The following is a 20,463-nucleotide window of genomic DNA, read 5'->3' on the forward strand; positions in this document are numbered from 1 at the left end:
TGTTTAGACTAATGTCAAGGATTTTTCAGCTTCTCATGCCCAGCCAGCGAGAAAGCTGGAGGGGCACAAGAAGTTGGCACAGGACACAGCCAGGGCACCTGACCCAAACTGGCCAACGGGGTATTCCATACCATGTGACATCCCATCTAGTATAGGAACTGGGAAGGGGGGGGTGGGGAATCGCCGCTCGGGGACTGGCTGGGTGTCGGTCAGCGGGTGGTGAGCAATTGCAGTGAGCATCATTTGTATATTCCAATCCTTTCATTATTACTGTTATCATTTTATTAGTGTTACCATTATCATTATTAGTTTCTTCTTTTCTGTTCTATTAAACCGTTCTTATCTCAACCCACGGGTTTTGCTTCTTTTCCCGATTTTCTCCCCCATCCCACTGGGTGGGGGGGAGTGAGTGAGCGGCTGCGTGGTGTGTAGTTGCTGGCTGGGGTTAAACCACGACATCCTCCATTCACTTTACTTCATCTCCTAGTTCTTGACATCATGACAGCCCTGCTCTTACAGCTTGCTCTGCCTGGGGTACAGGAGACCTTGAAGGATAAAGGCTGATTTCAAGACAGCTGCTTCTGCTTTGTGCCACCTGCCACTGTTTACTGTTTGGACTGTGCCAGGCACTGTACATACCTAAAAAAGGATCCCAATTGAATGGCTTATACACCAAACATACTTGTGTTTACAAACCATGCTTTGTTTCTTCATTAGATAGCACAGCGTTAGAGCTTACTGAGTTTAGTCCTGGTGGCCTCATGCATCATTATCTTCTGCAATGGTTGTGTCTTCTCCCTCCCTCCCAGGGTATAATTGACAATTCTGTTTCAGGGAATACAGGGAGTCTAAGGTAAAGCACACACAACTCTTAAGGGGATATGGAAACATGCCCTTCCAAATGGGCTTGTATCTGACAAAAACCAATGTATTTTAGAGAAGGTCAAGTTCTTTGAGGCATGGTCGCACGTTTTATTTGTTTCCAAAGAATCATGAACTTTTTTGGCCCTTTATAAATATGACATCAAAGCAATTAATCTGGTGGCCTATACAATTCACTCCAAGGCATGATACATAGAAACCTTCTCAACTGTGGACCAGAAGATTAGGTTGATTTTTTTTTTTTTTTAATATTTTTTTTAACTTCAACTCCACTCATATAATTTGAACCAGTTTATATCCCTTAAAGCTTTTGATCCTATAAATCATGAACTAACAACAGTTTAAGATAAAATAAACAGTCTCTCTTCCTCTTGGGGATCTGCCAAAAGAAGAAAGTTTGCCACAAACCCTGCTCCTTCCCTAGAATTTCAGTCATTCGGATTAAGGTTCTGAGAGGAATAAAATAAACAACCCTCACTACTGATAGCCAAACAAACTATGCATTACTTTAGCTACTTTCACTCCATGAATATGCTGCTGAAGGGAAAACATGTATCATGCTTCCCTATGAAATCTGTATAGAAAGTCACAGTGGAATATTAATGCTCTTCCCCTAAACTCTGTGCAGTGGGCTTCATAGGTGTTTGTAGGCTTGACAGAAAGAATATAAAGCTGCAACACATTTTTCTGCAACTCAACCCTTTCATAAAGGCTTTGAAATTTTCAAAAATAACCTCCGTACATTAAGGAAAATTGCCTCCTTGTTTCTAAGGAAGGAGGCACTGCAGGAATACTTCTCTCTGTGAAGAAAGCAGTTTTCCCCAATTGATCTGAAGGTCTCAAATATTGATCTTTGTCAGTTCTTACTCTTAGCTTTTGTAACTTTCTAACTTATATTGTATTTACAGTAGAAAACAAATGGCAATCTGCATCCTCACAAAATGAGGGTTTTAAAGGGAAATTTTTGGATACAACTTGTAATTAATCTGCTGAATTTACACTATGGTCCCGTTATTTTGTCCAGAGAAAGAAGCGTGCCTCTCTGAGGGGAAAAGAACCGTAGAGAGTTTGACTGTATAAAATGAGCTGTAAACGTAACGCTGAGCAATGACTCATAGGATTGGGAAAATAATCTTCTCATGTCAATCAAGTGTTCATCTGAAGGTACACAAATTACTGATCTAAGTGCTTTTAAAAAGTATATTTAAACACCGTAATATATTTAATGTATATGGTAATATAAGACAAAACCCAAGGATGGGCAGTACTAGAGGGAGGGGTGCAGAATGAGCTCATCACTTATATAAAGGTGGTCCAAGTGTGAGAGATTAAAATTCTGGCTACACCAAGTTTCATGTGCTATTCCTGCAGAGGTAGAGATTTTGTTCTGAGGTGAACAAGAAGCCTGGACACCCAGGCAGAAGTCAAAATACTCAGGTCAGAGTGCAAGACTGCTGCTTGAGATTTTTGTCAAACTTGTTCCAGATGATCTGTGTGATGAAGCCAAAAGCAGTTCCAGGGAAACACAGGAAATCCTACAACAACTGTAACTAGGAGATGCTTTCAGATGCCCCCTGGTAAAAGCAGTCAAGACAGCACTACAACCAAGGATCTTGCCAGTAAAAGTAGTATTCCTCATCTCAACTTTTAGACAAAAGTGACAATAAAAAGCCAGACTAGGCAGTCTGAGCTGTACCTTGTCGACGTCGACTGTTGAGTTTCCTAAAGCAGGTGCCTTCCACAAGTCGATTGAGACGTTGCTGCTTGATCAGTTCTAAGATCTCAGGCTGAATCTTCTCTTTTAGTTCCCTTGGGAAGAGAGAAAGTAGGCACTTGTCAAATTCAATCAAAGACCATCCTCTTTCCTCTGAGACAGAGTCTCACGAGACGTTTCTGCAAGGAGTTTGAAGGGGACAACAGTCACAGCAGGCCCAGGTCAGAATATAGTCTGCTCCAGTAAAAAGCCCTTCTTCTTATAACAAAGAATGGGAGTCAGGATATCGCTGTTGTAGACATCTCCCTGCTACGACATCAGTGTATGACTCAGGCAAGTCACTAATTTGTTTCTTACTTTACTCATCTAAAAATAATGCTTGCTATAATGCATCAACAAGGTTTTTCTGCGGCAAATAATGCTCTTTCATCGTAGGAGCACTGTGAAGCTTATTTGAGGGTCTGTCACCTTTTGTTGCACAATCATCTGCTGGTATACTAGCACTATTATTTAGGACAACACAAGAAGGCTAAAACACATTTTGAAACAACGATGAAAACCAGCAAGCAATGCCAATGAGCTAAAATAATGACCAGTGCTATATGGTTGCTCTTAATTCCACGCCATTCAATTAATTCATTATTATCAGAATTTTGTGGAAGACTAACCCATGACTAGGGATTGCTCAAGGATCAAACTTCACCTTTGCCCAGGAGTGCAGAAACCTGAAGCACATTTAGAAATAATATTATATATCCTTCAGAAAATCCATTTTCTACATCCTACTTTGATAAGAGTTCAACATGTCAAAGAACTAGGCAGAAAACGTATGCACATAGCATTTGAAGTTTGATTTCATACACCATCACATGGATTCACAGATGTCTGAATTCATCAGTTATATCCTCACTTAGGTTCATTAAGAATACATAAAAGACAGGTTTAAACATCAACTCGACAGCAAGCCTAGTAAGATTAAAAAATAACTGAATGTGTAGAGGATTTATAAAATATGAAGTGTGTCAGAACCATAATTTTGCATTGCTGTGCAAATTAGGTAATACCAAAATTCATTCTGTCTGGCAGTATGTTCCAGCAATAGTCATCAAAAGGAAGCAAAGCTGTGGTATCCCATAGAGACAACAAAAATTTCTCTCCTCTTGAAAACTTAGGGAACCCAGTCTCTGCTGATTTCCACATTCATTTGGCTCCTACACCTTTGATCTGCCAGACCCCCACTGAAATCACTGGAAATCCTCTCTAGAAAGATCAGGCCTTTAAACAAAACTGCCATCTTTCTCCCAGGTATTAACAAAAAGGTTTGGCTTCTTGATGCATAACCCACTGCATATTTACAAGCTGTGAAAATCTAGCTTGTCAAAAATCAAGAAAGCATTGTAACTATAGAAAGAGGCCACCTTTTAGAAATATATTATTAGTCCTTTAGGAAAATTTTCAAGCACTGTTGTTTTCTCATTGGGAACTAAGATATGAATATGCTGAATAGTTAAATATTCTGATTAGAAGAATTTTGTGCTTGAATAAATGTCTTGCCTTTACTGAGCTGATGAGCTTCCCCATTCCTCAGGTAAAAGCTGGGAGGAGGGGCTGAGGAGAACAGTGTTAAAATACAGTGTGGATTACTCAGCAGTCCCGGCTGCAGACTAAATCTCCAGCTGGCCTGATTTCAAACATTCAAGATTGGTATAAACAACAGTTTGATATTTAGGTAGTTTGATATGTAGGTAGTTTAATTCAGAAATTGGATGGTTATAATTAAATAGGTGTTAAAGATATCATAACATCATAGTTGTAAGACACTACTTAAAAAACAAAAATGAACGCGTCACCCAGCACTTTAACATCTGACTGTTCGCTTACAGCATTCCCTCTTCTGTCCTCTAAAGCCCCATCTGCCCTTTACAAACCAGAGGAAGAGAAGGATTTTTAACCAATCCAAAAATAAACAGGAATCCTCTCTGAAGTGCTTCACTGTCTAAGGCAGACTTTCCATAGGAGGAAGGGAGGTAGGAAAGAAGGGACACCTTCCACCTCTTTGCTGATGTGCTGGAGTCCCTCTACACACGTGCATATATTTGCTCTCACAACCGTGAAGCTCAGAGGTAGTACTCTCTTCTGGTTTACAGTCCCCAAACTTGAACACACAGAGGTTGTGGAGACAACTCATTACTCCACAGAGAAACAGTCTTCACTGACTTTGGACTTTAGTGACACTCCATAAGTCCATCCATCCTTTGCCACGGTCACCCGCACTTACTGTCCTCAGCAGCTCATGCCAACACACGGTTACTCTGACTTGTATGGTTTTCAGCTATTTTTCAGATACCATGACTCCGGATACATTTTTGCAAGGTGATCCTGCCATGTAGTGCTCCTCACTGTCAAGGTTTCAGTTCTACCACTTCAAGGTGCGAGAAATGGAGCAGAAAAATCAAACCCCGGCACACAGTTAAACAAAAGATGTGCTGCTTTGAATCTTTATATTTCCTTCAGAAAGCCATCTGAAGGCAAGGGAGTTCAGTTTCTCAGGGTCAGTGTCTAAAGACAGGAGGCTTAGAAAAAAAAAAATCTCTGTATAAGAAATAGGTCCTCCTGACTAATTTTAAAATCAAACAGGAACAATGAGCTAAAGGAAGAACATAAATGCAAATATGTTTTGTGACAATTTTATTTATTGTCCTTCAGATGACATTGGCTTAACAGTTTGTGCCTTGCAAAGAGAGAGAGAACAAACTCAGAAAGTCTAAGGAGACAGCAGCTTTAAAAATTGCTATTAGTTCCCCTGCTGTGTTCTTGTCATGTAAGAATGGCAAAAGTTAGTGGGCTGGTAAGACAGAAGGGTTGAGGGAACCACACAGTAATATATATGATCACTAATTTTCTGATCTCACTGCTCTCGGCACTATAGGCCATACTGACATCAGTTACTTGTTTTTAAAATAACAGACCTGAATTCGTCAAATCTGAAAATGATTAGAAATTCTTTTTAAATTATTCAAATTGTATTAGTTTTTCTTCAGCACCACTTATATCTGTCCCAAGCTTTTACCTTTCCAGCTTATAGTTAAGACTCTTTCTTGGTAGCTGTTTTTCTTCCAGGATGGGGCATATTACAGACATTTAAATCCTTACAACACAACAGAAGAGTTATCCCAGAACTGCTTTCATGTGTTTTGTCCTTCTATCTTTCTGGCTTGTAGCTATGCCCTCTCCTAATCACTTTGCACATTCAGAGCAGGCATTAGTGACTCTTTCTAACACTGCAGAGAACTCTGTAAGATAAAAAGCCAAAAACCATTCACATCCTTCCCTCTATTTCCCTGTATGTTGCAGATTGTCACACAGATGTTACTTAGCAATGGCTCCCTAGCTGACATCAACTCTCCTTTAACCAGCAAGCCTCCACTTGGACTTCAGATCTTTATCCAGTATTAACCCATCTCTGTTGCCATTTAATGTGTCAAGGAGACCTCTGGTCCTCTACAGGCCCACAGGATTCCTAGACACCTTCTTCTACAGCTATTCAAAATGAACCAGTGATACTTTATCATTTTGTTGTGGAATGGCAGTTTGGATGATCAATAATGATCCCAGAATCTTAAAATGATTCTGTTCTGAAATTGAAAAAACTTAATCTCATGTGATACAACAATGGTCATATAAAAGAAAGAATCTGTGCTAAACAAGGTTGTTGTAGTTACGAGGATCTAAGGCAAAACTTTCCAGCTTACATTCAAATCCAACTTAACTGAAGCTTCTCTCATCCAGCAGCTTGAAAACTTAAAACTTCAGTGCTTTATAGAATGAACATCAGAATAAAGACTTCTATCACGTTCAAGGCAGGAAAAACCATCATCTGATTGCCATATTCTCATGCAGAATTAAACAAGGCCTGCCAACTTTACATTCACCGTTGCGCGCAATTTCTTTTAGCATATCTGCAAGGCTTTAAAATATACAGCACAGCCACGATTGCTCTCTTCATTCACAGTCTCTTTCCCTACAATGAGGCCATGATTCTGTACTTCTATCAATTGTGCCATCTATGCAATTTGAGAGAGTTCAGTACAGGGAATTGAATCAAAGGGGAAAATGAAAGAACTGTTTCTTTTCACAGTCAAGAATAAGTGATCATGGGTGCAATCAAAATGCAAATGCATAGAGTTAAATCTCTGCAAATGCAGTTGTGATTGCTTAAACACCTATCGATTTACTTAGCCTTTATAGCCTTTAGACTTAGCCTTTGTCCTGAATCTGAAATGAGACCCTGGTAACACTTCTGTTGCTTTTAACTATTTGTGTTGGCTGTTTCACTCGTTCCATGATGGGGAAGAAGACTCCGCACTGTGGCAGCAACTAGCCAGAGTGAGACTGGAAGTAAAGAGCTTGCAGAGGGCACTGGCAAGTTTCATCAGACTAGGTGATAGTGCAAGAGAATATAAATAGTTGGCCTGGATCATACTTCAACAGTTGACTCATAGGGAAAGCAGGGAAAACGAGCAGCTTTGGTGACAAGCTTAGCAGTACTGAGCGGCTTTGAACCACTAAACATTGCAGGGGATTGGCAGGGGATTTCTGAGCAGTGTAATGATGCAAAACTGACTGGAACCATTTGTAGCCTTTTAACTGATGCATTACTATGAGTGACATCAGTTCTAATTGGGCATTAGGTCCTACCTTCTAATACACTGAAAACATAAAAGAAGCATTCCCCCTTTGATCCACATTGGTATGATCAAAATTTAAGTGTTTAATTCTACTTAACTTATGCTTCCGCTGTTGCCCTGCTGCCCCTGGAAGAATGTGTCCCCAGAGCTTGTACTTAGGTATTTGTATCCTTTAGAAACAAATCAAAATGAACATCCTGCCTCTGAATCCTGAAATGCTCTGGTCCAAACCCTTCTCTATACATTTGCTTTGAAAAGGAGATTTGGAAAATCATGAGCCGTTCCACTTGAAACGGGATCAGGATTTCATGACATTTCAGCTGATGCTTCTGGAGTCCTCACCATTTCTCTGCTGATCTCAGAAGGTTCCTGCTATTCTCAGCACATCATTTGTGCACCACGGAGTCTGCATCTGTCCTGTGCCATCAGTTCAGCCACAAGCCCAGATATGGTCCAGAGCCAAGTATGGCCTCCATTTTTCATATAACAGAACAAAGGGTATTCTGAGAAACAGGAAGGAGCTATGGTGGTGATATTAGCATTTGATACTTTGCAGTAAACAACAAGGAAATGAGAATCCCATTGGCTAGCCACCAGAATGTTATCATTTACATGTAAGTAACTGCTTGTCATTAACACCAAAGATAATGCCATAAAGAGTCATACACAACACCACTCTTTCGTGGAGCCGGTGTGTATTGGCTCCTCCTCTTCTGGGCTTCTCCCTGTCTCACTCAGGGAAGTAACATCTGGAATTTTTAAAGGCCCTTGGACAGAAGACAACGTTGTGGTGGTTTTTTTTTTTCTTTTTTAAAAAGCCACTACCAGCACCAAAACCAGACTCCCAATCATGCGAAGCTAGGAAATGTCAAAGCATTGTTTCATACAAATAAGCCATGTGAGACCCTGTAGGGATTTGCTGAATCTGGTTCAACTGAACTCAAAGAAAAAGTTATGATTCCCAGCAGAAGAAAACGTAATGCACTTCAAGCAGATGCCGCACTACTGCTTTTGAGCATGGCTCCCTGGACAGCTTTCCTCCTTGGGTTGCCACAGAAGAGCTCATAAATGTCATTCACATTTGTTAATCCTTCCATGCAAAAACGAGTGGGGAGAGAAGACAGTACTTACAGAATTGGACGAGACTGGAAATCTTCCTGGTTCATTCTTTCAGACTGGCGTATTTTCAGTATTTCTGTGTAACTGAGATTCTGAAGTTTGCTCTTGAACTGATCCAGAGAGCTAGGCTTGGTAGTGAGCGCTCTCATTATCTGTTCTTTCACTACCTGCATTACCTGCGGTTGACAAGGAAAGAAAAAGAAAAACCTGTGTTAACACTTTCTGCGTTTTTGTTTCAAATCTTATTGTGGGTCACAGTAAGGTTTCTAGGTATAGAAGATGATTAGTACTATGTGGTCTCACGACAATTTTTCAGTAGCGTAACCAGATAATAAGCCAACTTCTGACAGGGCATCACAGCTTACAGCAAAAGCTCATCTGCTCTGTAACAAGAAAATTATTTTTTGGGGGCGTTGGTGGGGAGGGTGTCATTTATTGCTTTGCTGTCTCCCTAGACAGCTAAATTACAATTGCTGGTTACAGGATTTTAAGTCCCGCTCTGTCCGCAGTTTTTGTGCCCATGGCAGCCGTAGAGTGACTCTTCCACATTCTGAGCCGAGATGATGCTCCCGTCGTGTCGGGGACAGGCACACATATACCACCAGACTCGTAACAGCAGAAAAAAAGCTGTGAAGTCCTTAAGGAGCAGACTGAGAGCGCAGATGCACATCCTGACTTCCGCCAGCTCAATCCAGGTGAAGTGCACAAGCTACAGGGGCCCGTCTAACTGCTCACAAGAGAGACAGCAGAGAGTTTTTCAGGTCTTACAGCTCTCCTGCTGGGTCTTGGAGCTGCTCTCCTGACCAGAAGGCAGTGGCACAAAGCTGCGAACTGTGGCCTGTTACTTCCCTTATTCCTTATGCCCAGAGGTGATGGGCACACACTGAAACACACACTGAAACACAGGAGGTTCCCTCTGAACATCAGAAAACACTTTTTCACTGTGAGGGTGACCAGGGAGGTTGTGGAGCCTCCATCCTTGGAGACACTCAAAAGCCATCTGGACATGGTCCTGGGCAGCTGGCTCTAGGTAGCCCTACTTGAGCAGGGGGGCTGGACCACATGACCTTCAGTGGTCCCTGCCAACCTCAACCATGCTGTGATTCTGTGAGAGCCTTACACTGCAGGCACATTATGGCCATACACAGTAAAGGAAAGAGAACTTGCTAAAAGAGACCATTAGTCAGGGGAGAGAGACCAATTTGCCAAGGATATTACCGGATTGCTTTTGAAGCAATGCCATAAAGTATGCAAACCAAAAAATGAGAGTGAAGGATAGCTGGGCAACAGCTATCTGCATATTAATTATTTTATCAGGAGAAAACTGCTGAGACACAGTTAACTAAGGGGAATTGCTTGGCTCTAGTTCAAATAAATATATATCACAGATTACTGTCTGTCTCTCCACACTCATTTCCTTGGTGCTGGTGCAAATCACACACTTTGAAATATTTATCTGATGCTGTGCTTAAGTTGGCTGAAAAAACAGTTTATTGGACTTAGAAAGGCCCATCCCATCCAAATCCAACAGCTAAAAAACAGTAGGAAATGGTAACACCCCCCTGGTATCAAAGCAGGTGTGACAGAAATTAACAGCTACACAAACAGAGGTCAAAAGTGTTTTCTGCACTGTTAGTTTTCCTTTATTCTTTCATCTTCACCATGTATCTTAAAACAGAAGCTCAGCCCCCCAGAGGTTCCCTAATCATTCTGAAAATTTCTCTTTTCACATGAATATTTCATTGCTTCACATGTGTTGCCTCAGTCTTCTAACTCATTTTCTGCACTATGTTTTCTATTTTTGCTTCCTGAGATGCAACTTCATTCTCAGATGTGAATTAAGCACTCATTTTAGCTGTGTCCAGCAGGTGAAACTAAGCAATTAAAGAACTGAAGATAATCTCCTTCTTTACTACAGGGACTACATCCACCCCAGAGATCTACTTCAAGAGGAGCAAGATGCTTCTCTCAAAGGTGTTGGCTCAGGTGGGCAGCAAATGCCTTTGCCACATTTCCAACCCCCTGGACGAGGCAGCCTACCTACGCTCACTTGGCTGGGGCCTTGCTTTGAATGCATCCTTGCAGTTAAGATCCTACTCTTGGTACATCTTGCAAACCTGGGCCAGCAAAGCTGAGCTCCACTCCATCCACTCCTACAAATCTAATAGGTACGTTGCTATGTATTTGAAGAAGTCTTCTAAAACTTAGATTGATGGTAAAAAGCAACGTTGAATTCTGTACTCTACACCTGCATACTCTTCATTTCATATACAGAAGTATTTGGTTTTAGATGGTGGCCATGTGCAGCTAAATCCCTCTGAAGAGTTACTTAGCTGGTCTGCCAGTGGGAATTGGCTACTTCCCCATCTGAAAGATGAACTCCTGACTGCCATCCGGCGGCTTAGAGGGATTAACGCCTCCCTGACTGCATTCAGAGCGTGCTCCTTAGACCACACCAATCCAAATAAGAAATGTGCTGTCACACCTTGGAAATGACAAACTAGAAGGTCAAACAACTGTAACACCTGAAGGTCAATGGATCGTGCCCAACAAGGCAAGTAGCATACTCCTGCTGATTTCACTGGGTCTTGGTTTAATACCTAAACGGGATTAGGAAATGTAATGAAGGAAATGTCATCCAAGGAATAGTGGGAAAAAATGAAGTAGACAACCCCAGTGACAAGTTAGATGTTTAAAAATATCTTCTGTCTTCCTCTTTCTGCCTTCTTGACAATGACCACTTATTGCTGCTAATGAATTTTAATTTATATTTTATATATTTATATATTATTAATTAGGACTAATTATTATTAACTACCAGGAACGAGGAAGAGGGGAGAGACCGGAAACTAACCTTGCCCACTGAAAATGTCTTCAGCTCTTGGTACATCCTAACGTTACTGTCCAGGCTCCCAACGAACTGGGCTTAACTTCTCACCCTCACAGAGAATGTGACTTTCAGCCGCTGGCTTCACTTCTGCTTTCTCAGGCCCACTGAGAAGTTGTGCCAGACTACTTTGTTACATGTGGTTTTAGAGCCAGCCTGCAGTCATCATTTCTGCGGTATCATGCAAAAGAAGTATGCAAAACCAGGTAGCTTAATTCAAACACGTAAGCCCCATTGCCGCTCATGGGATCAAATTCCCTGGCCATTACAAAGCAACAAATTACTGCAATTGCAAACAAACAGGTATAGTATAACTGCTAAATTAACCATACTGCACTGCTATATTAACTATCACTACCATATCACCTTGATTTTTCAGCACTAGACTGGATTTGCAAGCAAATGTAGTCCTGCAATTGCTTATGCATGCATGCAATTCCAGTTTCATGCATTCATGCAAATATCTGTACAGATCTGGTTTTTTGTTGCTTACATATAGATTTAGTTTCCTAAATTCAGGCACTCGCACTGGGGAAACTGCCTCTATGAGTAGTTTTTCCCATAAAATAAATGGACAAACAAATAAATAAATACTGTATTTTAGAGAGTTGCATGTATGCGGATTTTCTTTTCAGTCTGATCTCTGAACCGTCCATATGAAGCAGCACTTATTCTTGGCTAAACAATGCAAAGGAGGTTCAAATTCAGTAGACTTAGGGAGCTGTCATTTATGCTTAGTTGCAAAATCCTGTATGAACCCTTGTCTCCCTTCTCTGGTACTCACTGTTGTGGTTAACATGCAAACAATGCAAATTCCTCTTCTTCACTATGATCTGGAAAGTTATTCACAGGATATGATCAAAGAGCTCATTGGTTTAGAGGCTCCCGAGACAGAAGGCGGGAAGCGTATGCCCCAGGCCTAGCACATAAGGGGGTGATCACTTGCCTCGTAATGTTTATAGCCAACGCTATTTAACTAGCTGGCCAAAATGTCAAAGCTGCTGACTGCATTGAGTCTCCTGAGCATTTGGGAATCACTGCCAAGAACTTTTAATCTGTTCAATTTCCAAAGCTGAGTTGCCAGCTGTTGATTACTGCTGTCTGAGAGACAGCATCAACCCTTCCTTCCTATGTGTGTGACCTTACAATGAAATTAAAGGTAGTCTCTACTCAATGTGATTGTACATAAACCCTGTAGACAGTTGTTTTAATTACATTATGCTTTGTTACTCTTACTTAGAAATGAGTGTTTCAGAGGGCACATTTGCTTTAAATCATGTGCTTTTTATCTGACGACCTCTTGTATGGTAAGAGAATCCCGAGTTCTGCATTACGACTAAGTCAGGTAAATTCACTGAACACATGAAGAGAAAAAGAGTAGGAAAAAAAAGAATACTTTTTTTTCATTTAATCACAGGAGCTTATTCCCCATATTTTGTATCCATCTAATGTGTCTTACATTTCTACAGTCAGTATCACCATAACATTAAATTATGTATTTTTCATTAAGCTGTTTTAGTCTAGCTTTGTGTTTAGCTTATTTGACCTCATCTCTGTCATATCACATTCTGACTACTTTGCCTTTCCAACATTTACCCCCTCTTTTATTCTTTCTTCCCTCTCTTGCCATGACAACTTTTGCCCATGCAAATAAAGTCTCTTCCTCTCAGGATGGAGCAGAGGTCTGAACACTTGGGCTCTATAAGGGAACAAAATAAAAAGAGAGAAGCTGTCAATGTCAGAAAGAGGAGTTTATCAGCGCCAAACTCTACAGCAACCTTCCCACTAACCACATTTCAGTGGCTTGTTTGTAACTACGGAAGGCACAAACCTCTCTACTCTACTTACCCCATACCAATGCAAAGTTTATCCTTGGCACTGACTGGAGAAGACAGGCTGCCATCTCAGACACCTACCATGGCCTGCGAGCTTCTGGAAATTTAAGTCTGAGCCTTCCACTCACCAGATACACTCTTTCTACGAACTCACAGCATCAATCTTCGCAGAAACTTCCCCCAGAACAGTCTGAAGGTCTGGACGTTCAGGACAACCCATCTGTGGAGCACCAGACAGATGAACCCTTCTCATAATTTCCCCACAGTATCAGTGTTTCTCTTGAATAAGCATGTCCTTTCACATATATCGACCCTCTCACAGCAGCAAGAACACATCCAGAGACCATCACAGAAGCCGCTAAGTTGCACCTCTAGTATCTTGGGGCACATGTTACACTGACTGCTGCTTCATGACTAACTCGCGGGGTTGTGTGTGTCAGTATGTTATGCTGACTGATTGCCATTAATCTTGACAGTCCACCTTTCTTCTGCACCAACAAGACTTAGGTATAAATTCTGAGCCCACGTTACAATGATGTGCTCAGCTCAGTGCTCTCCTAATTTGGCTCAACATTAGCAAGTACTGCAAGACATGATTCCCCTACCTCATTGCAGCATATGATAAAAGAGCAGCTATATCCAGATACACCCCCTTTACAACCAGACTTGAAGCATCTGAGATGTGAAAAGTTTTAAGGCTTCATTCACTAGCTTTTCCACATGACCATTCAAAAATCAACAAGCAGAAAACTGGAGGAAAGACATCTCTTTGCAAATTGGTCGTCAAGAATTCATACCTAGTTTCCTTCCTATCTAAATGTTCCCCAAAAGAAGGAGCTTGGTTTATATAGGGTAAAAAATGAAGGAGAAAACGTCATCTGGTGGTTGAGATCCAGTTTGATCATTTCGGTCACAAAGGGACTTCCTTCAGTTAAATTCACAGAGCAGGCAAAAATAAGGTTGAAGAATGAAATGGCCAAATCATTCTTAATGAACAGCATTTACTGACAAAGAAGGCCATAAAGAAAATCTAATTCTGAAGGGAAAGGAAATGACTTCAGTTTACAAGCCACCTGTCAACTCCTTTAATGAAAACTTTACATGTTTAATGTGTGCACCAGGTAATTCAAGACAATTTTTTAGACTGTTCCAAAGGATAAATTGTCTTAACTAGATCAATGGTTATATTTTCAGAGTACTCAGAATAGTCATCCTGAGAGACTTCAAGGTCCTTTCAAGATAATTTAATGCTGTCCCCCCCCCCCCCCCATCTCCACATATTGCAGTCTGTGAATTCACTACACTAGTCTCTCAGTGACAGCCTGTACCAAGCTTCCACTCCATATTACTTTAGAATATTAATCCAAACATGCCATCCTACACGAGCAAATTTAAACTCAGTCCTGGCACAATCTAACCATTGATGAGAGACTCCAAAATTCCAGACCATTTCTTCTATTACTGTCTGTGTACTCTGGAATTACAAAACCCCCACAATTTTCAATCTTCTTAACTATTCCAGAACACAAGGACAGTTACTGTAGCTGGCGATAAAGAGGCAACTCTAAGCTGTCTGGATGTACATAGCCACAGGAATAATTAAGTTGATTCATTTTCAGGCAGCAGGATGAGAAAGCAGCTGTCAGAGGATTTAGCAGGTATAAGCTCTGACACATTTTATCTCTTCATTTTCTGCAGAATTTAAAACCCATTGCAAAAAAAGTTTGTGTTGCTGGGGTTTTGGCTTTCTTTTTTCTTTTTTTTTTTAAACTTTTTTGCTTGTGGTTATATTTTTCCAGTATCAACCAAGAAATCTTTCAGTCTGCAGAGAAGAGACTTGAAACACTGCGATGGGTTTGATCAAGCTGAGCAGTCTGTTGCCATGTGGTATCAGTATCAATATCATTACCCAGTTTAGCAGCGACTATCATTTTGCAAGAATACCTAGCATGAAAAAATGAACACACCTAGCAGATGTCACAATGGAGCTGAGAGGTAGGAGATGTGACAGGAGTTCCACACAAGGTGTTTAAAAGGTCTATAGCAGGTGTCTGAAAGCTTAAATGCTGTAGTAATAGATCTCTTCAATGTGAAACCTTGTTCAGAGCCTCAGGACCCAAATAATAAATTGCCTGCCCTCTGGTGAGGAAAAGAGGGAAGAGAACCTGAAGGAGCCTGACCTTGCACTGGATCCTGAGATCCAGAAGGTCAAGTGGTGAAGAAAGAAAAGGCTGAATATGAAGTGAGGCCCACAATTGTTTTACATTTCAGAGAAGTTCTTGATTTTTTTTCAGCTTTTTATGTTCCCTTGACTAATGAATCACAGGTGTGGGAAACCAGACTGAAATCACACCTGGTTCCTGGGAGCTGATGGGCTGAGACTGTTGTTAATCCAAGACTATGAGAGAGGGAATAGAGGATTCATTACTTTATTGTAAGAAGGGAGGAATAACAGCCCCAGGGCCATGAGCAAAAGACTGGTGAGCACCATGAAACGAGGTGTGAAAGGGAGGCTGAGAAAAAGCAAGGAAGGGGTCTGAGGAGTGACTACATCTGAAGAAGCTGATATAAAAAAGTTCAGATCCCTGCAAAAGATTCCTGGCTCGTCCTACTATTGGATGTGAGCATTTTGTAAATTGTGTTCAGTGGAAATGGATCACTAATTGCCGCACTCTGTTATAATAGAACCCTGGGCTACGTCATCTCTGCAGGAAGAGCCTGTGGCCACAGCTTGACTTGGCACTTTCCAAAGAAACTCCCAGAATTCTCTTAGCTGCACTGATTATTTTTCCCTTGGACACATAGATCCCAATGGAGAACCACTGCACCAAGGAGGCCTCCAGTTCTTTTTTAACATTACTATTTACTTGCTCAATTAAAACCAGGAACAGTGTCAGAGGCTTTGGCAGGGAGCAAAAAGCAGCTTGAACTTGATTGAGAAAAAGAGAAAAGGCTACCAAAAAATTCCACTGAAGTGTAATATGGCTAAAGGGATGAGCAAGAAGATGATTTTGACAATGAATGTTAACAGACTGGAGTAGACAAAGCAAAAAGGAAGGCAGCTAGTAGGAAGGGTGTTATAAACATGGAAAAGTGACCAGAGCGGGAACACAGGTTCCAGCAGGAAGTATCAGCATGTGGAGGAAGGCATCTGTTTGATGACTTGCAATAAAATAAATGAATGGGTGGAAAAGTTTGAAGGAAGAAAAGAGAGGCTTTGATAGATGTTGTATTTCAATGGAAAATGAAGGCTGAAGGAAAAGAAGAAATGAGATTTTGTTAGAAGATCAGTTAAAAGGAAATAGTAAAAGGAAGGGCAAAATTTGGGGGAAATTATATATTTATAAAATTATGGCTCAGGAAGCAGTTGACTGAAGGGAAACCTTCCTTAAGGACTGGACTGAAGAAGTTGAGGGTAAAATTGACAGTAATAGAAAGGGAAGTGAACAGCAGTCCTTTACAAACTTGAAATGCATGTGGATTTAGAATCACCATCAAAATACATGTAAACACTGTCCATAATGTCTTCAACCATTTTGGTAAAAGACAATGTGAAAGCAGTCCACTGGCTTCTTGCAGGGCTAAAACCAGATGCTACCCTCAGATCCAAGGGTTCCATTCAAAACAATGCTAACCTAAACACACAAGTCAAATACCGCTTATTTGGGTTGTACTGGGCTGAAACAGGACTGACTGATAGACAGGAAACCTCTTCTGCATATTTAATATTTGCAGAATACTATTTGCATCAGAAATAAGGAATACATTTCTTTCCTGTTTGTGCTTTGTGCCTTGAGGTAAGCAAAGCAAGAAATAAGCGCCGTGTGACAAAGTGTTTCTGCCCCAGTAAAACGATGTGCAAAGTTAATATGACAGTTTTTGTAGACTTCCTTGTTAGTTAATTGAAGTCTTAGGTCAGCCAGTATTACATTGTTTTCCCCCAATGTCTGACAACCTCTTCTGGCAAAATAAAACATGCAGAAAATCATTTGTGGGTGGCATTTAATCCAGGGCTTTTCACAGGCAAAATGTACTGATGTTCTCAAACAAAATTTTAAGTGAGGGAGGGGGAAAAATGAGGAGATATTTATATCCTTAGTCATATACCAATGTAATAATTAACATGTCAAATAACACACTTGTGAATTCTAAAGGAAAAATCATACAAGAGTTACCCATGATTAGGAACATACATTTGGATGCTGCTTCCCTTAAAATACACAGTTACATTAAATGGCATACACTAAAGGAAAATTAACTGTAATATATTGGCAAACAGTTGGTTCTACGGAAGAAAAGCAAGGACAAGATTCTAATAGGTAGTTTTTCCCAGAGGAAAGTGTAAAAATCAAACAATTCCAGTTCTGGGTATTAATGATGAATAAAAAAGACTCTTTGAATGGGCAGAAAAACAGGAAAAGAGGGGGAGTAAATTTTTAAAAAAAGGGGAACAAAAAGGGCTGGAACATTGCTCCGTACTTTTTTATCCATTTATCAGATGTAAGAACAACACTTTGCATTACAGCTTCACATCTTCCCATCTCCTTTAGGTGAGATAAAAACAAAATAAAGGTGTGACAAGCTGCATTTCTGAAAAGATCTCCAGGCTTTTTTACCAGTGCAAACCACCGTGTTGAAGGCTGTCCTGCCTGACGTATGAAGAGCCACATGGAATTGCACAGGGTCTAGGCCTGCCACTGTCCCTGCTTGCATTGCCCTTTTCCTTGTCTCCCCTGGAGTCAACTCCAGGGAGACTCCAGCTCCACCTCTAAATGGAAGGGGAGCCAGTGCACCAGGTTTGTGTCTTTTTAATACCAAGAGAAATGGAGATCCCTAATCATCCAGGTGAACCACAAACACACCAGCTAGCACAAAGCACCAGGCAATATGGGGACAGCTTCTCTACCTCTCCCCTTCATGCCTCTCCTCTTTGCTAACTTTCTTCTCCTAAACCAAACAGACCTTGAAAGTCCATCTACTGTGTCTATAATGAATTCCACCTGTTTTGAGTAGCAAATTCTGCAGCTCTATCACCTAGTTATTTCCTTAATTCTGATAGGCATATTAATAAAAGAGATGTACGACCCCTAAGATCAGACGTAGGGAGTGCCTTGGGGGTTGGTTAACTGCCCAGGATTGTGGGCTGTCAGTAAGGTATTGCTCTGGTTGGACACAATGGAGGTTGAGGCAAAAAGAGACAGTAAGAGTGGGTTCAGGGAGTTTCAGAACCACATGCTTTTCTCAATAACAGCTGGGTTTACTTCAATAAAGAACTTCACCTGATGAAACAGACTTTTCATCCCGAGTAACTGTTTTGATGTTTACTTTTTTCCTGATATGGAACAGAAGTTGAAATACTGAAAGCTTCTATGAAATAAAATAAATCATTTAGGAATTAGCTGATTTAAACATTCTTACAGTACCCCAAAAATGTGTGTCTGTTCATGAATCTGTGAAACAAAACATTTCTATTTTTCCCATGTACATTTTTCACAGAGAAGGAGATTTGCCTATGAAAAATGTTCATCTTGATTAAACTCTGTATATGCAAAAGCTCTGTAATTTTGCCAGGCTTTGCTAATACTTACATGTTTCTCCAGCAAGTCCAAAAGCTGGCCCACCACTCAAACAGTACAATTCCTTATTTGGTTGCTTAAAGTACCACCTCACATTTTTTCTGTTACTCACACAAACAAAGGAAAAGAAAACACTAAGTAGAAGTTGGAAGCTTCAGCTTTTGTTTTTCTGGACTTTAGTTAAATGGCATTCACCACTTCAATGCTACCTTTTTTTTTTTTTTGACATTTCATTGTATTAAAAAAGCAAAACTTCCAAAGTTTCTACCTAACAAAAATGACCAGAAAGACTGAAAATGTGGTTTTGGATTCAGTTCTCCAAATTTGGGAACTAGATTACACACTTAAGTTTTCCTGATAGATGCATAAACCAAATGTTCAGTACACTGGTGTTGGACTATTTCATTCAATTCCATTATTTGCACATCCTTCCAGTTAAGGTAAATGACTGGGTTGAACACCTAGGAACCATGCAAAAACGCAGTTGTGCAGACGTACTATGCCTCTGAATGAACCTATGTGTTATTATGCATCATAATTTGTAACAAATAAGCTGTACAAATTTTTAGGTAAGCCCTTGTTTTCACATTCATCTCACTGAAGAAAGCAGTGAGCCGAAAAACATGTCTACAGAACACCAATTTTTTAGCACATCTCAATAACCTTTTCAAGTGATAGCTGTATTGATATCAGAGAGTCCAGTCAGTGCCACAAGAATAAAAATAGTTGCATGAATTAACTGAATGATTCACAAAAATACGTGAAGCAATGAAAAGATTAAATCCATCGTGACTTGTTAGATGCTAGCTATAAAAATTATTCTGTAAAACTGGAGCTCACAAATTACTGACTTGACAGATCATAATAAGTGCTGTCAGGACTATTACAAACCAAGATCTGCTTGCCAAACGTACACAAAATGCCTATGTCCAAGAAAAAGAAAAAGGAAAAAATGTCTTCACTGCCATTTTAAACTGTTCTGAAATTATTGAATAATAACTTGGGAAAATTCTGAATTTGTGCAGTCTAGTCCAATGAGATCTTTGCCTCAAGTAGTTGTATCATTACTGTGCTGGTCATATAAATAAGAACAATGCATATTGTTTTTCCCCTTGACTTGTGTCATGTAACCAAGCATATAAGGAATTCAATTAGACTATTCTTAGAAGAAGAAAAAGCACAGATGACATGTTTTGCAATGCCTCATTCTAAAAACTGCAGTGGAGAGGTTTATGGCTTCAGAGACCTGTATTTTTGATTGCTGCAAAGGAGCAATCTTTTCTCCCCCAGATCAAAGGGAAGCTTTTTGAGGACCTATACACGGTACAGGAAAATAAACTACTCCCCAGGATAGATAGCAGTGATTTATCTGATACCTAATACTAACGTCAACAATTCAAATGCATTCAATCACCTCACTTTGATTACAAAACTGATCTGCTAGCCAGAGAAATTAGGAATGGAACAAACCAATTAGGTTACCCAATCCTTTGCTTCAGGAACAGGATACACTTCCACAAGCCCAGGGCAAGCCATCTACAGCTATTTGAAATCTTAAATAAAGACATATCAGTGACCATCAGACCTGTGTAGACTGGTTCCATTGCTCCATCACTTTCACTTGTGTATAGGAAGCACCTGAAAAATCACACTTTTTTTCCCTCCAGTGAATACTATGTCAATATCACATTCTCCGTTTTGTTTTTTTCCCCTGTTCCTTTTACTCATATTACATCACAGCCACAGGAAATTTTCTCACAGA

The 20,463-nt window shown here is 40.4% G+C and overlaps 1 protein-coding gene across 5 annotated transcripts in view; it reads right to left on the reverse strand.

The window, feature by feature from the left end:
* ELMO1 (engulfment and cell motility 1) overlaps positions 1–20,463 on the reverse strand; it is a 318,707-nt gene that overhangs the window by 21,230 nt on the left and 277,014 nt on the right. For all 5 annotated transcript variants that reach the window (XM_052792931.1, XM_052792913.1, XM_052792923.1 and 2 more), the window contains 2 exons: positions 8,416–8,579; positions 2,579–2,691 (listed from right to left, as the gene is read on the reverse strand). In XM_052792931.1, the coding sequence (XP_052648891.1) occupies positions 2,579–2,691; positions 8,416–8,579 (277 nt within the window). The remainder of the gene's footprint in view (positions 1–2,578; positions 2,692–8,415; positions 8,580–20,463) is intronic.

Source organism: Harpia harpyja, chromosome 1, assembly GCF_026419915.1.
Source record: "Harpia harpyja isolate bHarHar1 chromosome 1, bHarHar1 primary haplotype, whole genome shotgun sequence".
Taxonomy (NCBI): Eukaryota; Metazoa; Chordata; class Aves; order Accipitriformes; family Accipitridae; genus Harpia; species Harpia harpyja.